Source organism: Citrus clementina, unplaced genomic scaffold (assembly GCF_000493195.1).
Source record: "Citrus clementina cultivar Clemenules unplaced genomic scaffold, Citrus_clementina_v1.0 scaffold_7, whole genome shotgun sequence".
NCBI lineage: Eukaryota > Viridiplantae > Streptophyta > Magnoliopsida > Sapindales > Rutaceae > Citrus > Citrus x clementina.
Genome location: NW_006262075.1, coordinates 16,618,125 through 16,637,006, shown reverse-complemented (window position 1 = coordinate 16,637,006; position 18,882 = coordinate 16,618,125). Strand labels below are relative to the sequence as shown.

Genomic DNA, 18,882 nt, shown 5'->3' with positions numbered 1-18,882 from the left:
ATATCCACAAATATGACAAGAAATTGTTATCTGATTCTACGAACTTTTGTTCTTGTTACCTATAAAAATGTATTTCTCAAAATTACACATAAATAAAAATTTATTTTCTCAAAATTATATTTATACTAAAGCACAAATTAATACCAGCAAACAAAAAATTAGTTTAACAGCAGTGGTATATAGGAGTGAAGTATGTCATAACCAAATGGCTGTTCTAATTAATTATTAGCAAATGGGATTAATTAGATTAGAAATTTATCATGCTATAATAATAACCAATGGGCAATGGCTATATATATTTAATTAGCAAATGGGATTTATTTTTTAAATTCAGCGTGTGGTTTCACCTTTTTTGCATTTAAATTGAGAGCAAATCGAGAGAAGATCGAGCGGAGATTTGTCCCTATAATTGTTGTTTGCTTAGGTGGCCAGTTGGCTTACTACGTGGCTCTAGCTTCATAAGTTTCTTTGTTAAATGTTTATTATATATAGTATCAATTAATAAAACATAATATCTTATACACATATCATTTTTTATTTATTGGCCATATATATATATATATATATATATATATATATATATATATATATATATATATATATATATGCCTCTAATAATTTTGTAGTCGCTAGCTCTCTCTTTCTATCTATTAAAGCATCGATATATTTTGGGATCATTTGCTCTTTACTGTTGAGGACTCAGCCACTGTTGTTGCCTTTTGCTTCGAGGTTAGTACTGTTTCTGCTTTCTCTTTTTTGCTTTCTCTGCTGTGCCAATGATTTTTTTTTGTGAGTTTTTTTTTTTTTTTTTGGCTCGTTTGATTTGCTTGCTCAGCCTTGTAATAGGAGGAGTAATGTATATACAGTATGTGTGTTTGTGTGTGTGTGTGATTTAGGGTTGCAGAAACTATGTTACGATATGATAATATAATTTCTCTCTCTCTCTCTCTCTTATTTCTTTGTCTAGTCTGTTTGTTTGCTGAGAAAATATGAAGGAAAAGAAAAGAAACGAGTAAAAGAAAAATCACATGATAGCGGTGTCCAAACACATGTGGCTGCTTGAATACTAGTCTTTGGCCTACTAATCTGACAATCAAAGTCAAAACTATTATTTTTCACGTGATTTTCATTTATTCTCCTGAAAATTATTCCATTTAAGCAACACTTATATAATTCTATACGCTCTCTCGTTTTCTTTCTCTTTAGAAGTCTTCCTTTACCATTCATCTTCCGCTCATATCAGTTTACATTTTTGACTGAGTAAATAAAAAGGAGTATTTTCGTTTTCGATAATTGCTTTAAAAATAATAATAATAATAAAAAGAATATATATGGGCATGAGAAGCCATTAGTTTGGTAACATTACCAAACTCTCAACTCTTTTACTAGATAACTTCCATAATTAGATAGTTTGTTTTAGTATTAGTTAAAGGTTTAGACTTTAGGCATAGGATTTGCATTAATTTTTTTAAAATTTGCTCTTTGTCGGTGTCTTGATAGTGCCATTTAGCATTATGTTGAGGAGCCTGGGAATTCTCATTTTCTCTCCAAGTTTCTTGGCACACGAAACTTGAGATGCCGGGAAGTAATTTCATTTTTGAATGCTTGCAACTTACAAATATATATATATATAGATAGTACAACTCATAAATCTATTTAGATTAGCTCAGAAATCAACTTCCACTAATAACATTGGAGATAAATTTATCTTTATTCCATACATCACTTACCCTTTTACTGTTTCAATAACAATCAATAACTCACCTTACATAAAAAAATTTAAAGGAAAATAAGAGTAAATGAGTCATTTGCTTGATATTTTATCTTAAGAATATAAAATATGTATTTATGATAAAGCAAAGACGTTTAAAAATAACAAAAAAGTGTTAGAAAATATTTTATTATTAATTTTTTTATTTATACGGAAACTTGTATTTCTTATTTTTAATATTTAAAATTTTTATTTTTATTTTATATAATTCATTTAATAAATAATGAATATGCGTATTTAAAAATAAAAATAATAGTGTAAAATTATGATATTATTATAAAAACAGTAAGAAAATAAGTAGTATATATTAATTTTAGTTGAAAAAAATACTGGTAAATCTCCCTTAAAAAAATCTAAATGAACCAATGAACTAGGTAACATATGTACCCCTGTATAGATATCCATATTTCACCCATAACCTACTACATGGGGTCAAAAGTTAGCATAATTAGTTAATGAGAAAATGGGTTTCTTGATTGTTCCACCACCTGTTTTTTCTTATATAATCATGCTTTATTAAATAATTAAACACGTAAGACATGAAAAAGATCATCACTTGGCTCATTTGTCATAAAAAGCTAAACAAATTAATAATAAGTGCTAATGCGATGACTCAAGAGATCTCGCAAATGCACGTGCGGATCATAATCTCTCGGACAGAGCAAAACAGATGCCATTACCGGATAGAGCTATTGTCTCAATATTTCATAATCAATCCAAAGCTTTGAAAAAGAAATATTAGAAATTAATTTATTAAATAAAATATATATTTTTATATACAAAATAAAGAGATATCATCATTTTGCCAGGCAAAAACAGCACATTTATGGTCCATTTTCTTTGAAAATTGTTTCTTCACTTTACCCTGACATGTATAGTGGTACATGCATATCACAAATGACAAGTGGCTAGAAAGTTGCAATTATTTGAATAGAAACATTTAATCTAAATCTATGTGCAGTTACATGAATAATTTGAACCATTCTTTGTTTATCTTATCTTTTTTTTGTACAGACATTCATATTTCTTTCTCTTTTTTCTTCTTTTTTAATAAATGATAAAAAAATTATAATTCTTAATAGATCCAAGTAATACATAAGCGCAAAACTACAATCATGATAGTAGTTTTGTATAGTTCAGCAATTGAATTTTCAAGTTTTTTTTTTCCAATGAGATTTCTCAAATTTTGGGTTACATTTTAATTACGTGTCGAGTTTTAAAAATTGTGAATGACGTAAACATTTAATTTTAATTTTCACAATTGTTATGTCGAACCTTTAAAAATGTATTTTTTTTAAAAAAAATAGAAGGATGTACAAAAATAAAAATTAATTTTTAATCTTTATTTCTCCTAAAAATCGAACTCAGATACGATCACAAATATAAATTAAAAAAATCTTAAGAAAAAAATTATGAAATCAACCTACAACAAATTTAGAATAATAGGATGAGAAAAGATTATTTCCTCATGTAGATAGATACACACTAAAAATGTATCATATCTTGGCATTTGCATCAACTCTCTCTGTCTTTTTTTTTTTTTCACAAAAGTATTTGTTGTATTTACCAAATACGTTTACCCCAACCCCCCTTTCATCAATTTGCCATTGTTGATCTGTGATAACATAAGATAAGGCTATTTCCCCTTCTTTTTCCGAAGGAGGGTGAGGTCATAATTGATTGATATTTTAAGTGCATGGGACCCTCGAGACACCAATCATGATTTCCTGCCAAAATCAACGGCAAAAAATGAGTGGTCGCGACTCTGGGGTCCCACTCAAATCAAAATGTAGGGACACTTGGTTTTGTATGCTTGCCCCATTAATCAATTTATGTGTAATAACATGTACCTCCCTAAGGTTTCAAAATTTCTGAACAAAAGGATCAACCTTGTTCATTCATAACAAAACAAACCTTTACTTTTTTAACTTAATGACCAATACTCCTTAAGTTTTAAGTTACGTAGTCTTTAGCTTATAAAGGTAATTTGATTTGTTTAATTAGGATTTAGTCTGTAAACTACTCTTTAATTGAGTGATGGGTTTTTTCTCACCTTATTTTTTAAATACAAGTAATTTCGTATGTATTGAGCATATTAATTTTTTTTCCAAATATTTAAAAATAAATACAACTTGATTTGAACTCAAATATTTGGACTATCATATCGCACAACTATTATTCAATTAAGTGGTGGATATTTAATTTCCTTATTTATTAGATTGTGAGATTTTTCGTATATATTATAAAAATCGACTTTCTTCCTAATCTTTAAAAGTAAATATAATTTCTTTCAAACTCAAGTATTCAGGCTGTCATATCACAAAATTAAAATTCTTCTAAATATTTAAAAGTAGAAATAGATTATTTTAGATTTAGATATCTAAATTGTCATATCACAACATTAATATAAGAGTTTTGTGAATATAAGAATATTCTTAAAAATACTTTGTGGGATTTATCACAAAATTAATATAAGAGTTTTGTGAATATAAGAATATTCTTAAAAATACTTTGTGGGATTTAGTACTATATTTTAGGACTTATTTGATGCAGGCATGGAAACTATTTGCTTATTTGAGAAAATATAGAAAAAATAAAAAAAGGAAATGTAGGTTGATTTAGGAGTTTTGTGAATCTAATAATATTCTTAAAAAGAAACCGTGGGATCTAGGACCACTGTTTAGGACCTGCTTGATGCGAATATAGAAGCTATGGGCCATTTGAGAGAATAAGAAACAAGTAGGGATGTAGAAGTTATATTCCAGTAGACCATAATCTATCTTATCACCTCTCTTTCCCGTCCGTACAACACCAGATCTCTCTCTCCTACGCCGTCCGTACAATATCTTTCTGTAAGTGAAGATCTTCGTGAGCTCAGATAGATGCTCCGATCTGATTTCTTTCATCATCGGTTATGATTTGAAAGAGAAAAAGAAAAAAAAAATGAAAATAATTTCACGTGAGTTTCTTTTGTTTCTCTGTTTTACTGCATTTGCTTGCATGCATGCAAGCAAGCTCAGTCAGTCCCAAACAAGTAAAATCAGTTTTAAAAAACAAAACCCTTTTCTGGAAAACAAACAATTTGCTTCCTTCTCTCTGAAAAAACTTGTTTTGCCCAAAAAAAGAGATCAAAAGTTGTTCTAAATTTAGGAGCACCTTAAGAAATGAAAGGGATTGATGATTGAAAATGGAAACACAGGAGTAAAGAAAGCAAAAAGGTCTGTTTTTTAAAATTAATTCAGCATTATTATTATTGTTATTTTAAATTTCTGTAGTAATAGCAAACAAGAGTCCCAGAAAACACGGAAAACTGTTTTTAAAAAGCAAAAAGATACAGAGTTCTGCTGCTGCCGCTGGCCTTGGCTGCTGCTAATAATACTACAGAAGCTATATCATAGCTTTACCTTTAACTTTGGTTTGGTTTCATTTACATTAATGGGCACCAAAAGATACATCAAACTGCAAGACACAACACCCAAGAAAATTGTTGTTCATTTGTTAAAAATGAAACCCAATTGTCATTTGTCTCTCGCTCTCTCTCTCACAGGCCGGATTGTTAGTTAATTTTTGGGATGGTTCGTTTTCTTCTTTACTATTATCATTATTATGTTGATGTTGTAAATTCTTTTAGCTCCATTTAATGCCCCTTTTTAGAAACTCTCAAAAGAAACACTCCTAATTATTACATCTCTACATATTACATAACCATTAAGCAACTGTTTTCTGTACAGTCGTTTTAATGATTTTTATTTATTACTCTCACTACTCAATTTGAATTTTTCCTCATGTGGGTCACTTAGATTTCCAATTTTTTCAACTGGGGATCTGTTAAAAATTTAATTTAATTTTTTGTAATATTAAATTTGCTTAATTGTGTGTAGTACTAATTGTGGGCTTGCTTTTTGTTCTTGCAGAGAGATTATATTTATAGTAGCAGAGAAAGCACAACTCTAGCTTGTAGCTTCTTGTTTCCCGGGCTAGCGCCGCTTGTGTTTGTTGTTGTCGTTGTAGCTCGTGCGCATCAAAATCCAGATCTCGAGAAGCCACCATTGGCGATTTGGTTTCAATTTCGAGGTTTTAAAAGTACTTTACTTTCTCCACCATTAACGCTTTATAATTTACGCCTGCCAAGCCAAAGTGCTGCCAACCTTTGGAAGTGCTTTTGTTGGGTTCAATACAAAGCACTTTTGAGGAGTTTTGGCTCTTTTTTTATATTGTGCTCAAAGGTGGGAAAATTGACCTTTGAGGTGTTGCTCAAGCCTTGATCTTAGGTGGGTCGGTAATTGTTTTGGACTTCTTTTGTTTGTTGCTTTGCATTGAAACCAAGATATTAGTCCTAAGAACCTTGTTGATTGATGCTTTGGTTTGTGTTGCTTGTATTTGATTATTGTATATTTTCCGGGTTTTAGGCAAATTTTATATTGGGATTAATGAGCAAAGGTGGTTTAGAACATGCTAAACGAAAAATTGGCAACTTGCCATTGGTGTTTTGAGGGGTTAGAAGCTGGTTCCTCGTACTTACCCATGTTAGTAAATTGTATATTCTGTTGAATTACTTATTACTAGCTGTTTAGTCTTATTAATTTACATAGTCTAGAGAGGAAAACTCGGTCCGTGATTTGAGGTTTCGGTGGGTTATTTAAGGGGTCTGTGAGCTTTTTGTTTAGATGCATAGGAGGAGTGCTTGAGAGAAGTGGTCTTTAATGTGGAATTTTGGTCTCGATTACAAGACATGCTGAGCTCTGATGAGGGTGTAGATGATGTGTTCTTTGACTCCACTGATTGTTTGTCATTCGAAGAATCAGTTGTATCAGAAGAAGAATTGGGGCCCGGGAAATTAGATTATGATATTTGGATGAGTGAGCCACGAAGTGTGAAGGAAAGACGTAAGAATTTTTTATGTAAAATGGGTCTTGTTGAGTTTTCTTCAAAGAATGAGATTACTTTTGATGATTCATCGCAGATGATGGGATTGGATAGGATTATTGAATGTAGTGGAGCTGTTTCAGGTTCTTCGATGAACACGGTGGATGAAAATCTGAATTGTTTTGATAGAGAAATGGATAGTGAGGCCAATTGTATGGTTGATGAATTGGAGCAAGATCAGATGAATGAATGCGTCGTTACTCTCGAAGGTGAGAGCAATGGACTTTCACAATCAGTTGATAAATTTGAAAATCCTTTTCCAGAATGCAAGGGTGTAAATATAAAGAAAGTGAAGAAATTGTGGAAACGTATTGTTAGCATGAAAAAGAGAAATGTAGAGACCTGTATGTCTGAGAAAAGAAAACCAAATTCTGAAAAACCTAAAGCAAATAAAATGGAGGTGAAGCAGAACAAAAAGAAGTGTATGGAGTTCACAGCTCTTTACACAAGTCAAGAAATTCAAGCTCACAAGGGCTGCATTTGGACACTGAAGTTTAGCCCAGATGGCCGGTATTTGGCAAGTGGAGGGGAAGATGGAGTTGTAAGAATTTGGCATGTCACGTCGGTGGCTGCCTCTTGCAAATCTTTCACTGATGACGGTGGTTTTGGCAGCAATGCCAAAGAAGGCAAGATTAAGTTTGGGAAAAAGAAGTCTAGTCATGTGCCAGTTGTCATACCAGATGAGGTTTTTCAGATAGAAGAATCACCGCTGCAAGAGCTTCATGGCCATAAGGGTGATGTTTTAGACCTTGCTTGGTCTAATTCGAATGTGAGTACCCCTGCAAAGAATTTTTCTTTTTATTGAAACTTTCTAGCATGTTTAATATTTTCCATTGGGGTAGCCGCTGAGTTAATACTAATTCAAGCTTCTGGTTGCAGTATCTTCTTTCATGCTCAATGGATAAAACAGTTCGTATGTGGCAAGTGGGCTGCAATCAATGTCTAAATGTTTTTGATCATCATAACTATGGTGAGTATGATTATAGTTTCATTTCCATTCAAATTTTCCATAATATGATGCAAAATTTAATTCCCTTGTCTTAAATTGGAAACAGTGACGTGCGTTCAATTCAATCCCATTGATGACAATTACTTCATCAGCGGCTCCATAGATGGGAAAGTTCGGATTTGGGGGGTTTGTGAGAAACGAGTTGTTGATTGGGCTGATGTACGCGATGTAATATCTGCAATTTGTTACATTCCTGATGGAAAGGTATTATCTGAGAGCACAATCTTTCCGCAAATTTATACTCCAGTTTGTAAGATTGCTATTGAAGTACTTTTGTTAACTCTTATACAAGCAGGGGTTCATAGTTGGTTCCATTACAGGCATTTGTCACTTTTATAAAGCATCAGGTACTTCTTCTTCCATCTATTTGGGATTTTACTTATTAAAATGTGAATCTGAGTTGATCATTTTTTCTTGAGGCATGCCTAAACTGCTTTTGTGACTATGCAGGTAATGATCTCAAGCTAGAAAAGGTACATTTCCACGATAGGAAGAAAACCTCTGGCAACAAAATAACTGGGATTCAGGTTTGCACTAGCAGCTCTAACTAGCATTTATATTACACAGACCATAATCTTGTTCATTATTGACATCCCATATCATCTCACATTGCAGTTTTCCAGGGACGAATCTCAAAGAATTATGATAACTTCAGAAGATTCCAAACTCCGTATACTTGATGGAGTTGATGTCATTCATAAATTTAAAGGTAAATGTTTGAAATATAGCATACTTTGAAACATTTTTACTTTGATTTTCATTTCAATTTTCAACCAAGTGAAACTTAACCACCCACATAGAGTCAATGCATAATAGTTAAAGAACAAAGCATCAGACTTGGAAGTTCACTGAGCATGTTTCGGAAAAATGGAAATCGATAATGCTTTTTTTGTTTTGTGTTTGCTTTTATCTCCTTTCAAACAAGCTGTTGTGTAACTGTTTTCCAGAAGGTGCATTTTTAAAAGACATTTGTTTTATTACTCAGTGTTTTTGTTTATCCTTATAAATTATATTCACAGGATTATTCCAATCAACTTCCACGTCAAGACAAACAAAATTTTTATATTGTTTCAAGATTGCTTTTTCCAATCCAACTCCAGAAAGCTGTAAATCTTTGGTTCAGCTTGAAATCTCATTACAGCTACACCGTGAACCTTATAAATCATATTTTGTTAGTCAATCACATCCATGTGTACTATTACAAGCTTCTTACTACCAATACATTAAGGAAAAGAATATATTACTTCCCTTCTTTTTATTACATAGTGATAAGAAACTTGTATTTTCTTGAAGTTTCTATGCATATTCGTATCGTTTCCCATAAATATTCTATCTAGCCTTGACATCTTACTCATACATTGCATCTATACTTTGATGAGTTTAAGAAAAGGAGAATCAGCTTCATTGTATTAAAACCTTACAAAGTTGATCGCCTTTTCCCATTAAGCTTTACAGCTGTACTAGTGCTTGTATTTTGTTAGTAGTTATCTTTTTTAATGGAGTTGTCATTCTTGGTTTTCTAGTAATACTTTTCAAAATTGCAAGCATTTTACACAAACAGTGAATGTAGGCACAGTTAACAAGGTTTTTAATTTTTATTATGTTCACATTAGCTGAAGTTGAATTAATAGCATTTATCTTGTGGGAATCATCCAATTCTTTATATTATTTAATATTGGAGCAATATGTTGCTGTCTTCCTAAAGCAATTATTTAATAATGCAGGTCTTCCAAAGTCTGGAAGCCAAATGTCGGCTTCATTTACCACAACGGGGAAACACATAATCTCAATTGGAGATGATTGTCGTGTTTATGTCTGGAACTATGATGAGTTATGCTTCCCATCATCGAAACAGAAAAACTCTGTACGTTCTTGTGAGCATTTCTTTTCTGAGGGCGTGTCTGTTGCAGTACAATGGCCAGGCATCGGAACAGAACAGAAGAGTCTATGTAGTAGTAGTCTTCGGGATTGCTCACAGAAATGGGACAATCTAGAGACTGCGCCCTGGATCAGAGATTCGGAACGTTTTTCTCTTGGTAGTTGGTTCTCTAATGACGGTCCTTGCAGGGGCTCCGCAACGTGGCCTGCGGAGAAACTTCCTCTATGGGATGTAACAATCGATGGTGACGGATATTGCCAGGATCCTCAACAGCAGCGGCTGCAACAACAATGCCTGAACAATGTCGATGATGTCAGAGCAATTTCTGCAACATGGGGTCTTGTAATTGTGACAGCCGGATGTGATGGTATGATCAAGACATTCCACAACTATGGGTTGCCAATTAGGCTCTAGGAGCTGGCACAGATCATAACTCAACACAAATGATATGCTAGTAAAATTAGAAGCAGGCTTAAGATGGCATGAAGATTCAGAAAAATGCATTGTGCCGAACTCACTGTATATATTTTAGGTTGCTCAGATCTCAGTAGGTGAAGTACTCTGACATGTTTTGTAAGTTAGTTTATCTTGACAAATCTTCATGTCACGAGGCTTTAGTGGCTGATCAGCTCATTAAGGTGGCTTTATCTATATTTATTTTTCTTGTGAATAATAATTATAGGACCAAACGAAAGAAAACGGGATACAATTACATTTTTAGAGCCAATCCCCGTCTGTTTCCTTGAGCGATGGTTTTGGTGTCTTGAGTATATATCAAATATCACCACCTTTGTTTTGTTATCAAATTTTACACACACATAAATACACATACATATACACCCACATATATATATTTTCTTCGGTGCAAATGTTTGTATTTTAATAAATACCGATTTGTTATATGTACCATATGACAAGCATTTTAAAAGATATATATACATTTATTTTGCCCCGTAGTCATATTAAAGTGGGGATCCACACGTAATAATAATAATAATAATAATAATTCTCTAGTGAGAATGTCACTGACAAATAAAAATATATTGTTTTAATGTATTAAAATATATAATTTTTAATATTTTAATGTGCATCGTCCTTTTAATAAAATGGAGATGTGCTTACTATAGAGGGATTATATATATGTATTAATGTATATACATACAATTATTTTTTGGTGAAGATGTTTGCATCTTTTAAAATACCAATTTGCTATATACACTATATGGTCAGCATTTAAAAGATATATACATTTATTTTGTTATATATATATATAGGTGCATGTCGGTTCGATCCGGTTTCGAAATAAACTGAATCAATTGGTATTTTTTACAAAATAGAAGCCAAATTTAATTGGTTGAATTGGGTTTTTTTGGTTTTAAACTAGGGCTGGGCAAATGGTTCGGTTTTTTCAGAACCGAACTGAATCGAAAAAACTTAATTCGGTTCAGTTCGATTCTAAGGCAAAAAACCGAATGATTTGAAATTATAAGAACCGATTGGTTTACATTCTATTCGTTTCAAAACCGAATAGAATCGAAGAACCGATCAGTTTAGTCCAATTATTTACAAATTATTTTAATCAAAATTAAAAAATATAAAAGCTAAATCCCAAATTCCCTTTTTTGATATCCTAATTTCGTAACCCTAATTCCTAAACCTAAAGTCCAAAATCCAGCTATCATTGGTGTCTCCCTCACCGGATCGGTGACTCGCCGCCTCTCCCTAAGTCCCTCGCCCCACGGTCAGCGGTGGCACATCCCTTCAAGCATGGTGACGCCGTCAAAGCCCTCGGTCTCTCACGGTTTCACGCGTTCACTAGCTCTATCCCTCACGCTCACGGTCAGCGATTGCCGCTCGTCTTCGAGCCTCACTGTTCTAACTGCCACTCGTCTTCTCTTATCACTCACAGTCTCACACCTCACAGTCTCCCTCTCACTGGTCCAAACCTCCTGCCATCAGCCCACATCTTTAATCTTCATTGCTGTAGGTTCTTTTTTTTTTTTTAATTTATGTTGTGGCCTTTGTGTTTGTTTTCTTTTTGTTTAAATTGAAGCTTATATGGGGTTAAATTTGTGCTGGTGTTGGTGTATATCGGTTGTTGGAAGTCTGGAATTGTACAATGAGCAAATATAATGGGTAATTAGATATGGCCATTGCAAGTGAAATAGTTGTATAATTGTATATTGTGAGAATATTGATAAGTAAATATTAAATTATCAACACCCTTCATTGCTTTCGGAATTTGGATACAAAGAATATTTGTGGTCCTGTAACTTCTATTTAGTTTGAAAATGGATGAGAAAAAGTAGATATTGTTTGGTGGTTGAAGACTTGAAGTTACTTAAATATCCCATTATTATCATGTTAACTAGTTGAATTTGAATTGCCAATGCCATAATTATGCAATTGTAAACAAATATTGCCGCATAGAAAAGAAAATTCAAGAATAAATTTATAATTAGTTAGCATAATTGTGAAGTAAATTAAAGTTGTTGTTTCAATTTTTTTCATTGAAAGTAAATCAAATTATTAAATAAATCAAGATTGCTTTTTTTTTAATTTTTTTATTTCAGATGTCTAATTATTCAAGAGTTCAAGACAACCTTGATTGTGTAGCCAATGATTTTGAGCATAAAGTTGAAGTTGATGATAATGAAAATGATTCGGCAACAATTGTCACCGGTGGAAACAAGCGGAAAAAGTCATCGTCATCCAAACCACCACTACCAAGGAAAAAAATGGCTCCAAGATCAACATTGTGGCAACATTTTACTAGACTTCCAAATAATGATACAAAGTGTAAATGCAACTACTGTGGTGAAGAATTTGAATGTGGGACTAGCACTTTGAGAACTCATAACCGTGAAAGATGTCAAAAGTTCAAGGACTTGCAAAAAGACCAAACAATATTTACTCAAGATGTTGGTAGTGATGAAGTTGTAGCAAGGGATTTAGTCAAAACGCTTGCAGACGGGCCACCGTGAAAACGATTGTTCTTGATTAATTGCTTTTTTCTGTTGTGGAGAATCCAGATTTTAGGCATTTTTGTAGTGTTGCAGCTCTGAGATATCTTCTCCCATCACGAAGAACCATTGTAGGGATACTCTTGAGATGTATTTAGAGGAAAAGACTAAGTTGAAGAGTTTATTGGCAGGGAATAAGTAAAGAGTATCTTTGACCACGGATATTTGGACTTTTATTACAACATGGTCATTACAACTCACTTTATTGATAGAGATTGAAACTTACATAAGAAGATTATCAGTTTTAACACTGTTCATGATCATTCATCGGAGACAATTGGTAAGCAACTTGAAAAATGTTTAATTAACTGGGGTATTGAGCGAGTGTTTACTGTAACTGTTGACAATGCAAGTCCAAATGAAGGTGCTCTTAGGTACTTGATTGATAGAGTGAAGACTTGGAGGGATGATGGCTTAGTGTTGAATGGAGATTATTTGCATGTTCGTTGCTATGCACACATATTGAATTTGATCGTTACTGAAGGGTTGAAGGAATTAGAGCAGAATATAGTTAGTGTTCGGAATGAGGTGAAGTATGTGAGATCTTCTATTGTCAGGATGCAAGCATTTCAAATTCATGTGCAATAAGAGAAGATTAATTGTCAAGGAAGTGTGATTTTTTATTGTCCCACCAAGTGGAATTCTACATATTCCATGTTGAATACGACATTGAGATTTAAGTCGGCATTTGACCGAATGACACTTGAAGATAAGCTTTATGATGCTTATTTCAATGAAAAAGAGGGTGGGAAGAAAAAAAGGAAGGGCCCGCCATTGTACAGTGATTGGGAAAATACTCGACGCATAGTCAAGTTTTTAAAAACTTTTCATGATGCGACTTTGCAGTTTTCTTCATCTTTGAAGGTAACATCAAATCTTTATTAATTTTTTTTAATTTTTGATATATAATAATATGTTCTTGCTATTCTGGTGTCTACTGTTGCCTCTGAGTCTGCCTTTAGTACTGGAGGTCGTATACTAGATCAGTATAGAAGCTCTTTGACTCCAGACATGGTGGAAGCATTGGTATTGTTACAAAATTGGTTGCGGACTTCTCTTTTCGTGGATACAACATCGGACCTAAATAAATTAGTTCAAGACAATGAGTTTATGGATCAACTTGCGGAAGGTATATTTTGTAAAACTTTAATTTAAATTTACTTTTTAAGTATTATCAACCTTATATAATTTGTTTAATTTTAATTTAAGTTTATTTTTTAAGTATTTCTAAACTTGTTCAATTTGTCCAATTTTTTTATGTAGAACTTCGCAAATCAACAACGGCCGACCAACTTTGTAGGTCAACATGAAAATTGCAGTTGAAATAAACCAGTTTTAGGTAATTAAATTGATATATATTTATTTGTTAATTATTAAATCACTTTATTTTATTTAGTTTAATTATTGAGTGCTTTGGCTCACTTTGAAAGTTTGAATTTTGATGTAGGTGATGTGGGTGGTAGATGAAATTGTTGCTTGTGTATTGAAGTTGAAGGCTTCTCTTATTTTGTTTAGAGCATGGGATTTTGATGTAGGCGATGTGGGTGGCGGATGAAATTGTTTTTTCTCTTATTTTGTTTTTTACTTGATGGCTTTGTATTTGAAGTTGTTGCTTGTGTTTTGTAGACTTGTGTTTTATTTTTCTTGTTATGAACTTATAATTTGTAATAGATTTTAAATTTAGGTTTGTTTTTGAATTGTGACTATTTTGTATTAGGACTTTTGTTATTTTATTTTTTACTTGAAGGCTTTGTATTTGATGTTGTTGCTTGTGTATTGTAGACTATTTGTGTTTTATTTTTCTTGTTATGAATTTATAATTTGTAAAATGCAGGTGAAAATTGTAAAATACAGTAAGATTTGGTTAAAACTGTAAAATACAGGAATATGTGCGAACCGAACAAACCAAACCGAACCGAATTTTAGAACTAAAATTCAATTTGTGTTCGGTTTGAGTTTTTTAAAACCGATCGGTTTCGGTTTGGTTCGGTTCAATTCTGAACTCGAATCGAACCGAACCGAAAAATGCCCACCCCTTAATTCCTTTGCCTTAATTTTAAAAACCTAACTGAGCCGATGGTTTGGTTTTTTAAGGGGCGACGGCTTTTTGGCCACCTCTAGCAGAATAGGTAAAATGGGATACGGAGTGACGAGATAGCAAGAAAAGGAAGTGTTACATACAAACTGATAGCTGTAAATGCTCCATAATCTTGTGTTTATTCAAAATGTAAAACAGTCTAGGTTAGTTATTCTCAGTGGAGGAGAAATAAATGAGTTGATGGATCAACTTTTCTGTTTTTAACCTTTCTGTTCAGTCTTGGAATTTGGTTTAGAAGAATTAATGGGAAGAAATTATCTCAAGCCAATGCCAAATAATCTTAACATATAAAGAAACAAAAAGAGGTGGCCGGTACGTTGAAAGAACGAAAGGGCGAAAGTGAGAGAAAATGAGGCAGTGGCGTGAGTTGCTTTGAGGCTAAGGGTTTTAATCTTTGATAGATAATTGGAAGGTAGATTTTAACTCCATTTTCACTTAAATTTGAAAGGTAAATTTCTGATATCGTCCTTTACGTTTCTATTATCTTGATTTTTATTTTATTCTCTCATTAACTGTTATTTGAAATATCTACTTATTAGAGAGATAGATATTAGACTCTTACTGTGAGCCAAGATTGTCGGGATTCTTCTTGTTATTAGTCTTTAGTGTTATCCATTAAGATCGGTGCTTCACGAGAGTCTAACTAGATCTTTTCAATGTTAAGTGAACGAGTACTTGGGAATGGACTAAAATGTATTGACATAGATGATAATCGATTGCTTTGCTCTTATGTGAAGGGATGAGATTAGCCTATTCTATGTATCCATTTAACAATAAGATCTTCTCTAATTGTGATTGGTAGTCTTTTGAGCTTCCTTGCAGATGAATATTTGTCAGAAGTGTGGTGATAAAGGTGTCTTAAACGACCTTATTTACTGTGTCGACTGTAAGGTTTCTGCAGAGCATCGGTATGTTAAATGAGTAGACCTCCATTCTTACTTCTGCAGTACTTAGGATCGAACATTTTTTTGGTTTCCTACTCGGTCTGAAATACCAGTTTGATCGGAGTTGAATTCAATGACAGCATTCTTGTAATTTAATGCTTTATCTCGCATTACCATCATCTACTCATACCAATTCATCTCTGTGCTAATTGTTTGCATGATAATTGATGATATTGTTTTTCTTTTTCTTCCCCTGCCTCTCATACTTCATTCTTGTGCATGTTAGTTACTGTCTGGATGTAATGCCGAAAAGCAAAAAGGAAAAGGTTGTTTGGAAATGTGAGGAATGTAATCCAAAGGATACCAAGATTGGTCCAGTTCCATCCAGAAAAAGTGATCGCATCACTGAAGCTGCTGAAGTTAGATTGAGTAGGAAGGAGCTACGAAAGCAGACCAGTTTCTCAAGATGCAGGACTAATGTTCATGTGGGCAGGTCACCTGAGACAAAGCAGCCCAAAGGGGATTGTTCAGTCTCTAATGAGGAGTTTAAAAGGCTGCCATATTCTGATGAAACAGTTTGTAATCAAGAGCTTAGAAAGAAAAGGAGGAGATTGATACAGGAAGACAGCGATGCCTCAGATGGAGAATCCAAAGAAATTAAATCTGAAGCTTCTCAGTCAGTCCCCACTATCTTTGATGGTCTGTCGAACTCATCATGCAATTTTCTACCTTTAGAATCCAGCAACAATGTCCATTCTCGATCGACTGTTGATCCTATTTGGAGGTAGTGGTTGTCCTCTTTAGTTGTTTTACTGCAGTAGCATCAGTGTTTTAGCTACTAAACATTTAAGAACTTTCTGTTTTGCTAGCTTTGTGATTTCGACATGAGGAAAGGTTGTTTTGTATTTGAAAAACCTGTCACATTTTTGACAGGGGATGCTTCAAAGTCAATGGTGGCAAGGTTCAAACATCTGTTGGACTTGTAGCTCGCTTGACAGTCAGAGCTTGTCCAAAACTGGTGTATGCGGCATCTGTGCTTCCACTGTGGGTTCCTGTTGAAATCCTGTCTAAGTCTGATGTGTGGCCTCAAAGATTTCAGATATCACCACCGACTGTGGATGGTGCTGCTCTTTACTTCTTTCCAGAGTATGAAAGGTAGCTACTTCTGGATTGTAACATATTTATGAAGGAAGTTTTTCATTATTGTTTAAAGTTTTTGCCTTTATTATTCATCACTTCATGTTCTTACAGTGATGAAAGAGCTTTTGATAGCATCCTGGATGACATGATCGACCACAACCTCGCTCTTAAGGCAGTGATAAAGGATCAGCAGCTCTTGGTCTTCTCATCTCGTGAATTGCCACCTGATCATTGGCGTAAGTTAAATAACCATTTGTGCTTCGTAACTTCAATGTAATTTGCAATTGAACAAAAGCATGGAGTTTAATCATTTCCCGATGTATTTTTATGCAGGAATCTGTAGGAAGTACTATTGGTGGGGTGTGTTTGAGCCAATTAATCATATTGTCCGAAGTGGAGATACCAAGTGTGCCACAACTACCGAACTCACACACAATTTGAGCAGGCAAGAGCAAAATGATCTTAATAAGCTCGGGAACTGTCAGAGTCCTCATAGTCCTTTGAGCCTATGTAGTTACACATCAGACCCAAGAGGTTCTATCTTTCATCCATAAGTTTTAAAGCATGTAGATCCCTTCTTTTAACCAATTTATGCATGATGCTGGGATGTCTTGATTGCGAAATTTTTCCAGTTAAGAGTTAGAAAATATCCTGTTTCCTTTCTCCTGTTCCTCCTATAGGTTGTATGAACAATTTTGCTGTTACATCATTCTTTTCTTTCCCTTTTCTGTACAAACAAACACTTCTGGGATTAAATCTTTTTTACATGATTACAAAAGCTGTCAATCTCGCAGCAGTAGTACTCGCCTTGTATTGGAGGCCTGAGCCTAAATAAGTAAACAGCCTGATTTTGATGGCGATGAAATGCAGGCATTCTTGTATGACCTTAGTTAGACATAATGAGCTCCAATACATTTCGTATTACTTCATTTCGACAGGAGCATTAAGTATTGTTACCTCGGTTTTACAGATGCATTTGTTTTCTTTTCAGATCATTCTTGGTCTCCAAGTAGCGCATGCATGGAGACCACCAATACAGGGCTAATTCATGGCTTTTGATTCCCATATCAGTTGTAAAACAATGCTTGTTTGTGCATCACTCCAATCAGTGCCATCAATTCTAAATGTTGGACGCTATAACTGATATGTAGCATAAAAACTTGCAATTTTTTTTAAAAAAATTTTATATCTTAAATATCACGTACTTATAAAATAAATTTAAAAAAAAATTTTTTTTTCTAAGAAAATTGTCTCTGCACTACTTCAATTCTGTTGATGTAACTATTAAAGAATTATAACAATGTCTATGCAGCATCTAACTTTTTTTTTTCTATTATTTAGCCACTTCGTCATTACAGAAAATTTAATTTTAAAGAATTTATGGTGAAAGGCTAATTTGCCACTGGAATTTTATGGATATGATTTTACCAATGAAATGTAAAAAAATTATGAAGACAGTAAATTACCAATTACCCTTGCATTAAAAAATATAATGACAAACATGCCCGCAAAAGTAACTGTTGGAATTAAATAAATAAATAAAAAGCCCGACTACTTTTTAGTTACTTAAAATGTCTTGTTAATAAAAAACTGAAAGTTAAGTGCCGTGAAGATATTTTTAGAACTCTTGAGTGAGTGTATAAAATTTCAATGAAATTGAGGTGGTCCACAGATAATTTTTTTTCTATTAATACAAAATAAAAAAAACAAGAAGATATTTTCTAACGTAATTGACTCGAATAACTTTTTTTAGCCAAATTCCAACAACACTGACAACAAGCACAACATGCATTTCACATTTGATTCATTTTGTTTTTTTTTTTTTTGGGTTTTTGGCCCCAAAAAAAAAATTATTAATTTATTATTGAAAGGCATTATCCGTTAGTGGAACAAAAGACACTTAAACGGAGTGCAAGAAGCTCAAATCTTTTATCAATTTGGCGGCAGGAATTTGAAGAAACTTTGTAATTGGACTGTTGGATGGCAATCTCCACTTCTACTGTATCATCGTCAAATTTGCTATCGTTTTCTTCTACCTTGGGTTCTTCTAGAATCCATCGGAGCAGTCTTATGAGTTTCCATAATCATCAGCAGACCTCAAATGGACGGCTGGTGGTCAACTGTTGCTCTTCTTCTGATATGGGTTCTGCTC

General features: G+C 33.4%; 2 protein-coding genes across 8 annotated transcripts; both read left to right on the top strand.

Moving 5' to 3' along the window:
- Positions 1-641: 641 nt before the first annotated feature.
- LOC18036459 (WD repeat-containing protein 44) lies at positions 642-10,414 on the top strand. 4 transcript variants are annotated; one of them, XM_024180129.1, is made up of 8 exons: positions 642-729; positions 5,686-7,466; positions 7,577-7,667; positions 7,753-7,910; positions 8,002-8,053; positions 8,157-8,233; positions 8,322-8,415; positions 9,431-10,414. In XM_024180129.1, exons 2-8 carry the CDS (start codon positions 6,504-6,506, stop codon positions 9,997-9,999), a joined length of 2,004 nt encoding a protein of 667 aa, XP_024035897.1. In that variant the 5' UTR covers positions 642-729; positions 5,686-6,503; the 3' UTR covers positions 10,000-10,414. The 4 variants fall into 4 exon arrangements, with proteins under 4 accessions (XP_024035897.1, XP_024035898.1, XP_006427812.1 ...); XM_024180130.1 differs by lacking the exon at positions 642-729 and adding an exon at positions 4,900-4,989; XM_006427749.2 differs by lacking the exon at positions 642-729 and adding an exon at positions 5,072-5,346.
- A 4,300-nt stretch (positions 10,415-14,714) lies between these two features.
- On the top strand, positions 14,715-17,872 carry LOC18037651. 4 transcript variants are annotated; one of them, XM_024180126.1, is made up of 7 exons: positions 14,715-15,154; positions 15,529-15,614; positions 15,877-16,374; positions 16,524-16,745; positions 16,842-16,966; positions 17,064-17,264; positions 17,722-17,872. In XM_024180126.1, the coding sequence occupies exons 2-7, from the start codon at positions 15,529-15,531 to the stop codon at positions 17,787-17,789; spliced, it is 1,200 nt and encodes a 399-aa protein (XP_024035894.1). In that variant the 5' UTR covers positions 14,715-15,154; the 3' UTR covers positions 17,790-17,872. The 4 variants fall into 4 exon arrangements, with proteins under 4 accessions (XP_024035894.1, XP_024035893.1, XP_024035896.1 ...); XM_024180125.1 differs by having other exon boundaries at positions 15,509-15,614; XM_024180128.1 differs by lacking the exon at positions 15,529-15,614 and having other exon boundaries at positions 14,715-15,118.
- Positions 17,873-18,882: the final 1,010 nt, after the last annotated feature.

Bases quoted from the DNA above. Each gene is read 5' to 3' on its own strand.
- LOC18036459 (XM_024180129.1), top strand. From the start codon at position 6,504: ATGCTGAGCTCTGATGAGGGTGTAGATGATGTGTTCTTTGACTCCACT. The intron at 7,467-7,576 runs GTGAGTACCCCT...TTCTGGTTGCAG, and splicing joins TTGCTTGGTCTAATTCGAAT to TATCTTCTTTCATGCTCAAT. The intron at 8,416-9,430 runs GTAAATGTTTGA...TTAATAATGCAG, and splicing joins TGTCATTCATAAATTTAAAG to GTCTTCCAAAGTCTGGAAGC.
- LOC18037651 (XM_024180126.1), top strand. From the start codon at position 15,529: ATGAATATTTGTCAGAAGTGTGGTGATAAAGGTGTCTTAAACGACCTT. The intron at 16,375-16,523 runs GTAGTGGTTGTC...CATTTTTGACAG, and splicing joins ACTGTTGATCCTATTTGGAG to GGGATGCTTCAAAGTCAATG. The intron at 16,967-17,063 runs GTAAGTTAAATA...ATTTTTATGCAG, and splicing joins ATTGCCACCTGATCATTGGC to GAATCTGTAGGAAGTACTAT.